Source organism: Brassica oleracea, chromosome C9 (genome assembly GCF_000695525.1).
Source record: "Brassica oleracea var. oleracea cultivar TO1000 chromosome C9, BOL, whole genome shotgun sequence".
NCBI lineage: Eukaryota > Viridiplantae > Streptophyta > Magnoliopsida > Brassicales > Brassicaceae > Brassica > Brassica oleracea.
The window spans coordinates 1652519-1664515 of NC_027756.1; the positions used below are offsets into that span (position 1 = coordinate 1652519).

An 11997-nucleotide genomic window follows, 5' to 3' on the forward strand; every position below is an offset into this window, starting at 1 on the left:
CAGTAATAGTTTCTTGCATTGTTGTCTCAAATGATTGTTTTCGCCGACTTCCTCGTGAACCACTTCCAACATTAGTTCCTGAGCTTCCACCTGATCTATGCAAACTACCCCCTCGTCTGCCACTAGAGTGTGAACTACTCCCACGTCTCCCACGTTGTTCACCTCTTCCAATATTGATTCCAACTGCATCATGGGTAAATTCATTTGAAGGATGTGAATCATCATCTAGGTTGACCCGATACACTTCTTCATTTTCTTGTGTGTCTGGAACTTCAGTGTCTAGCATCTCATTCCCATCAAAATCTGAGTATCCATGTGTGGAGTCATCACCTCGTCTCTCATTCATTATCTCTTGTCTTCTTTGTCGTGCAGAATGTTGGGGTTGCGAGTATACATCATGTAACGCAAAACATCGTACCATTATATCCCAAAATTTTGGCGGCTCTCGGTTGAACGATTTTGTTAATCTACATCCCTATTCAAAAAATATATATATATGTATAATTATGTTAATTTTGTAATATGTATCTTAATAGTTGATAATGTAAATATAATATTTAGTGGTTATTACCGCTTCGTGATTATCCCACCACTCCGGAGATGCGTAAATCATTGATGTGAGCAAACTTGAAATGGTGTGAGCAATTCAATTGCTTCCAATGTAGAACTTGATGAACTTAATATAAATGTTTTAAAAAACACTTTGAGAAAACAACCACCAACTAGAAAATTAACATTAATATATTTTACGCAATTAAAAATTTTCTATAATAATTTAACTTAAATAATTAAGTTTTGATATATAAATATATAGTAGTTTATATTGTATTATTATATTTTTAAAATAACATTTTTTTGTTTCATATATGAAAATAAGATTAAAATATATATTTTAAACTTAATTATTAATATTTATAAACTAAAGATTCATGGGTGTACCTTTCCAAAATTCAAATGTGATTTCAAGGTGCACCTGCAAAAAAAAAAAATGAAATGACAAAAAATTGTTAATGAAATTAAATAAAAAAAATAAACTGAAATAAAGAAAACCCCAGATATATTGCCATACCTTTGCTCGTTGCTTTGAAGTTGTGTCTGCAAAATTTTCCTCTTTCATATCTATTTATATACGAACAAAATTTCAGAAAGAAGAAAAAAAAATTATGTGTTTCACGTGCTTTGCTAGTTAACCACTCAACCACTTAACAAACCACACCTACTTTGCTACTTCTATGTTCACGTGCGTATTCTAAAACGCACTTCCTGTTTCTTTTTTTATTATTTTTTTTACTTTTAAACCACATCATGTGTTTTGTATAATTATTAGAGATGAATGGTACCATGATTTCTGTTCTGCCATGCGTTTTCGTTGTTCAACTCATAACATTCAATACCTTATTTTTAGTCATATTTCTGACTTGCTTTTAAACATTAACTATAATATTTTTCTTAAACATTAACAATATATATTTCGATCTTGGAGTTTTAATCGGATCTGCCAGCAGAGACTGTGCTGTCTTTTGTTGTTCGGATCTTTTTTAGTGGATTCGAGAATTTTGGAGCAGCAAAAGTTAGCAGAAGAACATAAAATTGGCTAGAAACAGAAAGCAGTTTCTGTCAATCCTAACTCTCAAAATCATAGCGTGTGTTATCTACGCGTTATTGTGATTTTGTTTTCTAGCTACCAACCTCGTGGTAGTGATTGACACGTTCTACCAATATTTAAATGCAATCTGGAAAGAAAAGAACTGACGAATGATATTTATATCCCTGGAGAATGGAGACGACTCAGACCGTCAGACGAATGACGAAGCGCAATTTTTTAATTAAATTACTTAGAATTTTTCAAAATCGAGTAAAGTAAAAACTATGATAAGAACACCGATACATTCATCTTGTTTTTTTTTGTTGCTAAAAATACATTCATTAACTTATATGACAAAATATTTCCTATAATTTATCTTTAGTCTAGGTCCTTTAGATTAGTGTTTTGAATCTATTAATATTTTGACACCGTCGGAAATTTATTTACTTTCAAAAGATAATATGTTTGTAAATTTTGTTCTATTAAATTCATTCACAGCACATTTATAACTTGTAATCCCACCGTATCACTTTGGTGTTTAGATGAAATAAATTTGTTTCAAAATAATTGATGTTCTTGTTATTCTAGATAAAATTTAATATCATTTGAATTTTGTGATCAATTATAAAATACTGTATTTTTTTATTGGTTGAATTAGTTTCATTTAATGATATTTTTATGTAACCAACATAAATTGTATAAAAGTTTGTATTTTCTTAATCTATGTGCAAAAACCTTAAAAACCATTTATATTGAAACAGAGAGAGTATAAATTTCTTGTATATAATTTAGGAATCGAAATAAAGACACAAAACATTACTAGTAGCTTATTAATGTTTTTATAATTTTTTAGAAAATATTTCTAAAAGTAATACTCCCTAAAATAAATATCGTTTTATAATTTCAATGTAAAATTTATTAACGATATTCTCTAATCTATTTTTTATTGGTTGAAATATGAAGAATTGTATAGATAATGTTTTTATTTGAAAATATGTAAAACTAAATGATGTTTTAATATGTAGGCATAAATCTAAAATTACAATTAAAATGAAAACGATGGAGTATTACGTCAGTCAGGCCGTGACAATTAGCTTACTAATAATTAGTTTTAGAACTAAAATGATTTATGCTAATATTAAATACTTTTAGTATTTCTAATTTAAAATATAGAAGAAAAAAAAAAGGAAAAGGCAACTCCCTTGTTTCTTTGTATCATTCTTCCCGTCTCAGCGATCTCAAATTCTCAACCAATACAATAAACAAACATATAGCCGTTGGCTTTTAAGTCAACTGTGGCTAGAGCAGCAGATCAAGACTCTTGAGGAGGATGGAGAAGAACGGTATCGATGAAGATCGAACGGCCCTGATCTTACTCGGAACAGGCTGCTCCGGCGCAGTTCCCGAGTTCGGATGCTTACTCCAGCCGTCAGATCCTCCGTGCCATGTCTGCTCTCAGTCCCTCTCTTTACTACCTCACCTTAACCCTAATTACAGGTAAATCTTGTCTCTTTCCGACATCAGATAAATCTTGTTGTTGTCTGCAAAGACCCTTTTTGATCTCTCTGTTCGAAAAACCTTGTCTTTCTTCTTGATGAATCTTGTCTGTTCAATTGATGTCTCTAACAAAATCCCTTTTATTCATTCTTGAATCTTGATACTTTTGGCAGATGCAATACATCGCTTCTGATTGATTATTGCTGTGAGGAAGAAAATGGTAGACATTATTACATAATCATTGATGTTGGCAAGAGTTTCAGAGAACAAGTCCTTCGTTGGTTTACCTTCTACAAGATTCCACGAATTGATTCTGTTAAGCCCTTCTTGAATTCTTACATCTTTTGTCTAGAAGATTGAAACCTAACTTTTACTGATTAATGATATTGTATTACATTTTGTAGATCATTCTAACTCATGAGCATGCAGACGCAATTCATGGCCTAGATGATATTCGATCTTTTCAACCGCGTGGTTCAGCCATTGACACCAATCCACTTCCTGTCTTTCTATCTCAGTTCACCATGGAAAGGTAAAAAAAAAACTTTTGTTTTTTTCTTTCCTTTTTTAGTAAGTGTTCTTTGATGAGACATTTGTGCAGCATTTCTACGAGGTTTTCTTATTTGGTCGAAAAGAAGGCTAAACAAGTACCTAGACGGGTCTCACAGCTTGACTGGAGAATCATAGAAGAGAACTGTGACAAACCATTCATTGCCTCTGGCTTATCTTTCACTCCTCTTCCAGTTAAACTTCTTTTTGAGTAATAAATAAAAAAAAAGGTATGATTCTTTCTTACATGAGATCTTGATCTTTTTATGTTTTGCTTTTAGGTTATGCATGGAGAGGATTACGTTGCTTTAGGTTTCCTCTTTGGCCATAAAAGTAAAGTGGCTTATATATCAGATGTTTCACGCATCCCACCTAGTACTGAGTATGGTATGAGCTAATAATCATTTAAAATCTCACAATTTAGCATTGTGTCTAGCTATGATTGATCCTGTTACGAATCTTTGACTATGCAGCCATTTCTAAAGCTGGGGCTGGACAGTTAGATCTTCTTATCCTTGATACAAATATTCCATTTAAGGTAACTTTTTGCTACTTTTTTATTGTTCATGGAAACTTCTTATTTTCTGACCATCTCTTTTGACAATAGAGAGGACTACAACCTACACACATTTGTTTTCCTGAGGTTAGTTTCAATGTTTTTTCTTCATTTGTCAAATAATGTTTCTAGATTATGATCCTTTTTGAAGATAATTCTTCTTTAGGCTCTTGAGATTATAAAGAGGCTATGTCCAAAGAGAGCGCTTTTAACTGGTATGACACACGATTTTGATCACCATGAATACAATAAGATGCTTGCAGAATGGTCTCTAAGGTACGCAATGAAAAAAAAAGTGTTGTATCATTTTCGTAATTCCACATAGCTGAAAGCTAATGGACTATGTACATTTTTCTAGGGAAGGAATCCATGTACAGCTTGCTCATGATGGATTAAGGCTTCCAATAAACTTATGAAATGGAGTGACTAGTCTCATGATTCTTGTTAAATCTGAATACTGATACAGAAATAAAATCTCTGTTTATTTACTTTATTTGGGAACGGTTAGAAATTTTAAGACCAATCTCTTGAAACAACTTCTCTAGTTCTGAAATCTCCTTCTCAAGATCCACTTCATCTTCTCTTGTGACCTTCTCATGCAGTTCCATTAGTCTCTGAGCCCCAGCATTCACTTCTTCTGCTGAATCCTTAAGAACTTGCCTCATGATTCCATTTTCTTCTTGAACTTCTTTGTATCTCCTTTTAAGAGATCTGTATCCATCAATAGACTTGAGAAGCTGTTCAGACAACTCTTTGTTTCTTCCCTGAAGAGGCATGTCTTTGTCTCCTCCTCCTCCATCACCATCTTCTTTCTTGTGCTCCACCGCGCAGTTCTGAACTTTCTTAAGTAGCTTCTCGTTCTGAGCCTTGAGATCGCTTATAAGCTCCTCCATCTCGGCCAACTCGTAAGCTTTCCTCGAAAGCTCGATAGCCATTATCTCTTTCTCCTTGCCTAAACTGGAACACATCATCTGAAGACTCTTTCTTGCAGCCATGCTCGCGCTTAGCTCTTTTCTCAGCTTCTGAACATCGTCAGGATCGTTTAAAGGTGGCTTTGTGGGACTCCTGTTGGGATCTTGCCTAGGTTTCAGTTCTGTGTTGCATCTTCTAAGCTCTTTTTTCCCTGAGGATGATGATTGTTGCTGAGCTTTCAGGATCCGTGTCTTTAAATCGTCGAGAATCGCCATCATTGTGTTGACTCTCTGTGCCTTCCATTCATCGCGTTGCTTTGTGTTCGCTTCGTTGTGGTCTTGAACGAGTTTGAGAAGTAGCTTAACATTCGTAGAGATGCCTTCACACACACGCAAAGAAACACATTTAACAAATTTCTTGTCACGCAAGTCAACGTTTTAATTTTTTTTTGTTTTTCTTGGCCAAAAACAGAAAAGCAAAAACCAGTGTTAAAAAAAATCACTAGTCGGTAATAGAGATGTTTAAACGGATTACCCGCCGGGAAGACATTTTATAGAAATTAATAGTTTTTGTTAAGAGAAATCGTTTTGGTTACAACTTATAACCCATTTGTTGTCTATGCATACCCTAAGCGCTGCGATTTTTATAATATTGGGGGAAACTATAGAAATCAGGTCTTCAAGCGGTCTTTGTTACCGTGTTTAATCAATTTTGAGAAGAAAATCAAGAAAAATAACTCTCTTTTTTTGGTAAAAATGTTACAAGAGAAAGAACTCTAAGATTAATATATAAAATGTTATATGATTGATGTTACCTTCTAAACCAGAAGTTTCATGAGATTGATGCTCAGTGGTTCTTGTTGGGGAGGTAACAGATCCAGAATCAGAAGGAACTAAATCCGGCGAAGAAAATGCTCGGAGCCGGCTCATGTTTCTCCGTTTAGAAACGCCGTCTGGAGAGGCAATCAGACAAGAACTAATGGACAAAGGAACATGTTGGAGACTTGGACAATAAAGATTATGGTTGTTGCAATGTTGTATGGCGTGATTAGTGGAGAATCATCTTGTCTTATCTGATCCTTTTGGCTCGGCTTTTCTCCAACTAATTTTACCTGATTTACCTCATTTCACGCTCTATTTTCCATTTTTCTATTAAAAACATCGAACGGCAACTACCCCTAGCAGTTTATTGGATTATCGGGCCTCTAATACTTGTCACAGATTGTGGTGATTGGTAATTTATTTGTAATATTTGAATTAAGATTTCTTATATATAATGGCTGTAGTGAAATGTTTAAAAAATGAAATTGCTACATACTATATTACGACAGCATATTTATATTTTTGATCAATTGTTCCAAAAAAAACTTTAGAAAAGTATATTTGCGAATGAGATCAAAAGATAAAAAAAAGTATATGCTAATTTAAAAATCAGAAAAATTGATTTCCAAAAATAATGTCCCGATATAAGATGAAATTCACAGACCGAGTAAGCGTCGGGAGCGTTGTATTATGGTGTCATGAGAATTAATCTGAAAACCTGAAGATAAGAATACTTGGTGGTAAATGGTAATGTAGGTCTATGCATATCTCTGTAAAACATTGGTTTTGGCTCTCGGAATTTTTAAGTTTAATATAGATAAGGTATATAATCTTTTTTTATGCACAAGGTATATAATCCTTAAAATTGTTAAAAAATAATAATAAAATTTTGTACCTCTAAAGTTTTAGGACTGACAATGCACGGTCTGATCACTTTGAACAATGCAATGATAGGCTGTATTGATAATTCGAGTGGAGGGGCTCTGGGTAATAAATTCGTTCATGCACTCTTTCATGGTAAGTCCATAAGCAGTTTTAGTGAACGTCTTTGTCCTCTTCTATGACTAATTTCCACTGTCCGTACTCCATGTGTGTATTAGAATTATGATATCTTGATTTTTTAAGTTAATAGGCAGCCAAGCCCTAACGTTACTTTGCCTTCAATTATGATGTAGATACGTAATACCATTAATAATATTTGTCTTTTTGAGTGATATAAACGAAAAGTCTTGAAAGTTGAAACTGCTTCACGTACTTATTTAATGGACTCGAGGCAGTTTGACCATTCAGAGAAAATGGTCTCTTCCTCTTAGCCGTTGCCCTCTGCCTTGGAACCATATGGTCATTAAGTGATGGTGATGTCGACGAGAAGTCTTGAGACTTGAAACTTACTTCACTCCCTTTTTATTTAAATAGATTGACTTGAGACTGTTTGATCATCAGACGAAAAATGGCTTCTTCATCATCCTTGTGGCCGTTTCCTACTCCGCCGTCTTTGACTCAGGTGATGAAAGAAGACGGAGAGTGCATAAACTGGGCGGAGCTTCCGTCTGAACTAACGTCATCCATCCTGCGGAGGCTTAGCTCGATCGATATATTGGAAAACGCTCAGAAAGTGTGTACATCGTGGCGTGGCGTCTGTAAAGACCCTGCCATGTGGCGGAAGATTGACATGCGTAACCTAGGAAAATTTTTCTACAAGGACAGACACAAACACGTGGCTATGTGCCGTCACGCAGTCGATCGTAGTCTGGGAGGTTTGGTTGAGATTGACATTTGTTATATCGGTACTGATTCTCTTCTCAACTACATCGCCGACAGGTTTATCTCTCCCTCTGTGTCAAAACCTCTGGTTATAGCAGAGGTCACTTGTTGCTAGGAAAATTTCTTTTGTTAATATGTTTTGCATTTCGTCGTTCTGAGTCTTTTATTTTGCTTCGGTCTTTTAAATTGTTACACCCAATTACTTGCAGATCAAGTAACCTGAGAAGCCTTAGACTTGCTATGTGTTCTACGGTAACATCTGAAGGACTTACTGAAGCAATTGCGAAGCTTACATTGCTTGAAGACCTCGAGGTCTCATACTGCTCACTCTCAGCTGAGTCTCTGAAAGTTGTAGGCCAGTCTTGTCCTAATCTGAAGACACTGAAGCTAAACCGCGAGGGAGTAAACCGTTTTCCGTACGAGAGCGACGATGATGCTCTTGCAATCGCTGAAACGATGTCCAGACTTAGACACCTCCAGCTTTTCGGAAACAAATTAACAGACGCTGGTTTAAGAGCCATTCTTGATAACTGTCCTGATCTGGAACATCTCGATCTACGTCTGTGTCTCAACGTTTACCTTTTTGGAGATCTGAAGAAGCGTTGTTCTGAGAGGGTCAATGTTTTGAGACGACCTTTTGACTCGATTTTTGGTTACCCATATGAGGAGGCTGTGAACCATATGGACACATGAAGATCCTTATGCTGATTATTATCATGAAAGTGACAGTGACTATTCTGAGTATGATTACGATGATTATGATAATGATTATGATCCTTTTAAGAAAAGTTTGTGAATTTATCCTGCAATATTAATGAAATAAAGCCTTTCGCCAGTTAGAATCGTTCAAAAAGAGATTTTTTAAAGCTTGGTTCTGTTTAAATTTCATACCGGATAGAACAGAACCAAGCTTTAAAAATCTCTTTAAATTTTTTTAAAGCTTGGTGCCTGATTTAATTACTTGCAGGTCAAGTCGTCTGGAAAGCCTTAGACTCATAATGTTCTACCCAGTAGCAGACGAGGAATTTGTAGAAGCAGTGAGGAAGCTGCTGTTGCTTGAATACCTCGAGGTTACATACGGCTCACTGTTTGGAGAGTCTCTGATAATTGTAGGACAGTCTTGTCCGAACCTGAAGACATTGAGGCTAAACTCCGAACCTGAACCCAAGTTTTATGACGAAGAGTGTAATGACGAAGAAGCTCTAGGGATTGCTGAAAGCATGCCGGAACTACGCCACCTCCAGCTCTTTGGGAACATACTTACCAACACGGGCTTGACCGCCATACTTGATGGCTGTCCTCACCTGGAACACCTTGACTTACGCAAGTGTTTCAACGTAAGACTTGAAGGGGATCTGGAGAAGAGATGTTCTGAGAGGATCAAAGATTTGAAACGCACTCGGGAAAAATAAGTGCAATCTCCTAGGAGTTGGATACTTGCTTTCGAACTTTGCAATTGTCATTTATACCATTCAACCACCTAAACATGTAAGACAAGAGTTAATAATGATACAAATATAGAATGAATAGAAAGGAAAATCTACTTTTCTTGAACTTTTCATTATGATTGAAGGATCTGATTTCTCTACTTTGATGGATTGCATCAAAAGAGATAGTGCCTGATCTCTTTCAAAGTCAACCATAATTATATCGGACAATAAACCTTTGTTGATGACTCTTTTAAGATCTGAAACTTGCTGACACAACAGCTTCAATCTCTTAGTCTGTAGAAAGATAAATATTATCAAATTATCAATCATAAAAAAGAACAATATTCAGAATGATTAAATACTTACAGGTATCAGTGACATGAACCCGTCCGGGATTCGATCAGAAAACGATCATGTACACAAGAATTTGTGTGACTGTCAAATTGCAAGAGTATCCTTCTGATTAAAAATTGTCTCTTCACCGCAGTAATAGAAGATATGTTCCATAAATAGCATTTAAAAAAAAAAAATAATACAACTTTTTGATTAAAAATTCTAAAAAGATGTCCATCTATTAACAAAAACTCTTACTATCTAAATTTCTAAATCACAAACCCAAATCTACAATATTTTTTCATAAAAATGATAATTTCCATAAATAGCTTTAAAAAATATCATTTTTAGAATACAACTTTTTGATTAAAAATTCTAAAAGGATGTCCATATATCAACAAAAACTCTTGTTATCCTAATTTCTAAATCAAAATATCAAATCTACAATATTTTTCTACAAAATGATTACTTTCCAGAAATAGCATTTTTAAAAAATATATATATTTAAAAAATACAAATTAATACATGTATTAACAAAGGAGGGACTTACCAAAGCACTTGTGAAGCTTCCATTGCTTGAAGAACTTGAAGTCTCATACTGCACACTTTTAGCTGAGTCTCTGAAAGTTGTTGGTCAGTCTTGTCCTAAACTGAAGACTCATCTCCAACTCATTGCTATTTTAACCTGTATAATAGTATTTAGAGGTGAAATAGATCCAACTCACCTCTATTTATTCCTCTATAATAGATATCTCTATTTTTTCTTCTATTTATAGAGGAAGAAATAACATTCTTCTATTTTTTACTCTACATTTAGAGATTGATATTTTAGAGGAATACATTAGAGCATATCTCAGAGTTTCTCTATTTTTGAGGTCAAAATAGCAAAATATATTGGAGATGTCTAAAGCTAAACCGCCGGTGTTACGAGCGTCCTCGGTACGTGAGTGAAGATGATGCTCTAGCAATCGGTGAAACAATGCCTGGACTTTGCAACCTACCGCTTTTTGGAAACATGTTATCAGACATTGGTTTAAACGCCATTCTTGATAATTGTCCTAACCTGGAACATCTTGATTTACGTTTGTGTCTCAACGTTAACTTTGTTGGAGATCTGGAGAAGCGATGTTCAGAGAGGATCAAAGTTGTGAGACGTCCTGATGACTCGACTCATGATTATCCATATGATGTACTTTTTTATGATTCGGGTTCATTTGAACATTATTACCCTGAAGACCATTACTTCCCAGCTACCAGCGACCATTATGGCGACGATCAGTATGATATTGATATATTCGGTTTCATTCAAATCTAAGTTCGTGTTCGCTGGTGAGGTCTTTTCATTATTTCTCAAGTGTTTTAATTTGTTTTTTGAGGTTCTTTTCGCGTTATAGACATGTGTCTTTTATTTGCGAAACTCTTTTTTTTATTATTATAATTTATAACTCAAGAATGCGATTGTTTGAGTTTATTCTGCAACATTGAAAAGAAGCTTGTTCCTCTATAAAAAAAAAAAAAACAGACAATAAAGAACCACAAAGATCTTGCAATAATACTCTCTCAACCATAAAAATTCTTAAAGAGACATTAATCATCTCTATGGTCCTATACTGCTCCAGGTTCTATTATATGGTAGCGTTAACGATCAGAGAATCTCTGAAAAAAACTAATGAGGTTATGGAACAAATCCATCAACCGGAAAGTTGCTTGTGGCTGAAGGAATGGCCAAAAGCACACCATCAAGCTCTGGTCTTGCAATGACTTGGCATCCCAGTCGTGATCTGTTACATTTTTTTGTGTCTAGGAACATGAGATACAGATCTTTTCTTTTGGTTTAAGAGATAAGAGAGAAAGTTTACGCTTCTGTGAGTCCAAAAGCAAGATCAAGCATATCATTCACCTCCTCATCGGTTGGTTCTTCAAGTTTGTTTTAGTACTCTTTAATCTGTAAATTCAAATTCCAGATACTCTTTTTTAATCAGCAGTCATTGTTTCAGGGGAAGCAGAGGATGATGATGATCTGTTATTATTAATAGTGGAGGGCATGTGCTCTTGCACCATCACGATCACATGACACGTTGAACACACTAGAGAAGCCTCACAAGATTAAAGTAAAAACATTAGAAACAATGCTTAGTAATGAGAAGAAGCATTAGACAAAAAAAAATGGAAAGAGAGAAGTCTCTCTGTGCCTTCGAGGTCTAATATCATTTTCATGAGCAGCTTCCAGCACTGACAATTTTGTTACGTGTGAAGAACCATCCTCTGGTGCTTGAACATCGTGTTTTGTCCAAACGTGTTTGCAGTTCCAAGAATCTCATATTGTGAAACGGTAGAAGATGATTCTTTACTAATCCTTCTTGCTTGACAAAATCTGTCACAACATTAATAAGGGAAGCAAAGAGATAGCTGAGAAGAAAAAGAGATGCAAGCATGTGTAAGTGTATATACCTCTAAGGATTGGTTTCCCATTTGTAGTTTATAGGAATTAAAGAGATCAGACAAGAGAGTGTCTGAGAATTGAGATCTTGATCAAGCAAAGGCACTTCA

At 34.9% G+C, this 11997-nt stretch overlaps 3 protein-coding genes across 3 annotated transcripts; 2 read left to right on the forward strand and 1 right to left on the reverse strand.

Moving 5' to 3' along the window:
• The first annotated feature begins 2766 nt into the window (after window positions 1-2766).
• Window positions 2767-4710, forward strand: LOC106318083 (putative hydrolase C777.06c). The gene is made up of 9 exons (XM_013755935.1): window positions 2767-3082; window positions 3256-3397; window positions 3487-3614; window positions 3684-3825; window positions 3913-4018; window positions 4105-4169; window positions 4239-4274; window positions 4354-4463; window positions 4546-4710. The coding sequence occupies exons 1-9, from the start codon at window positions 2916-2918 to the stop codon at window positions 4601-4603; spliced, it is 954 nt and encodes a 317-aa protein (XP_013611389.1). The 5' UTR covers window positions 2767-2915; the 3' UTR covers window positions 4604-4710.
• Window positions 4664-6295, reverse strand: LOC106318084 (centrosome-associated protein CEP250). Its single transcript, XM_013755936.1, has 2 exons — window positions 5914-6295; window positions 4664-5478 (listed from the first exon to the last, which is right to left on the reverse strand). Exons 1-2 carry the CDS (start codon window positions 6026-6028, stop codon window positions 4673-4675), a joined length of 921 nt encoding a protein of 306 aa, XP_013611390.1. The 5' UTR covers window positions 6029-6295; the 3' UTR covers window positions 4664-4672.
• Window positions 6296-7370: 1075 nt separating this feature from the next.
• On the forward strand, window positions 7371-10762 carry LOC106314073 (F-box protein SKIP19-like). The gene is made up of 3 exons (XM_013752018.1): window positions 7371-7741; window positions 7894-8192; window positions 10473-10762. Exons 1-3 carry the CDS (start codon window positions 7371-7373, stop codon window positions 10760-10762), a joined length of 960 nt encoding a protein of 319 aa, XP_013607472.1.
• Window positions 10763-11997: the final 1235 nt, after the last annotated feature.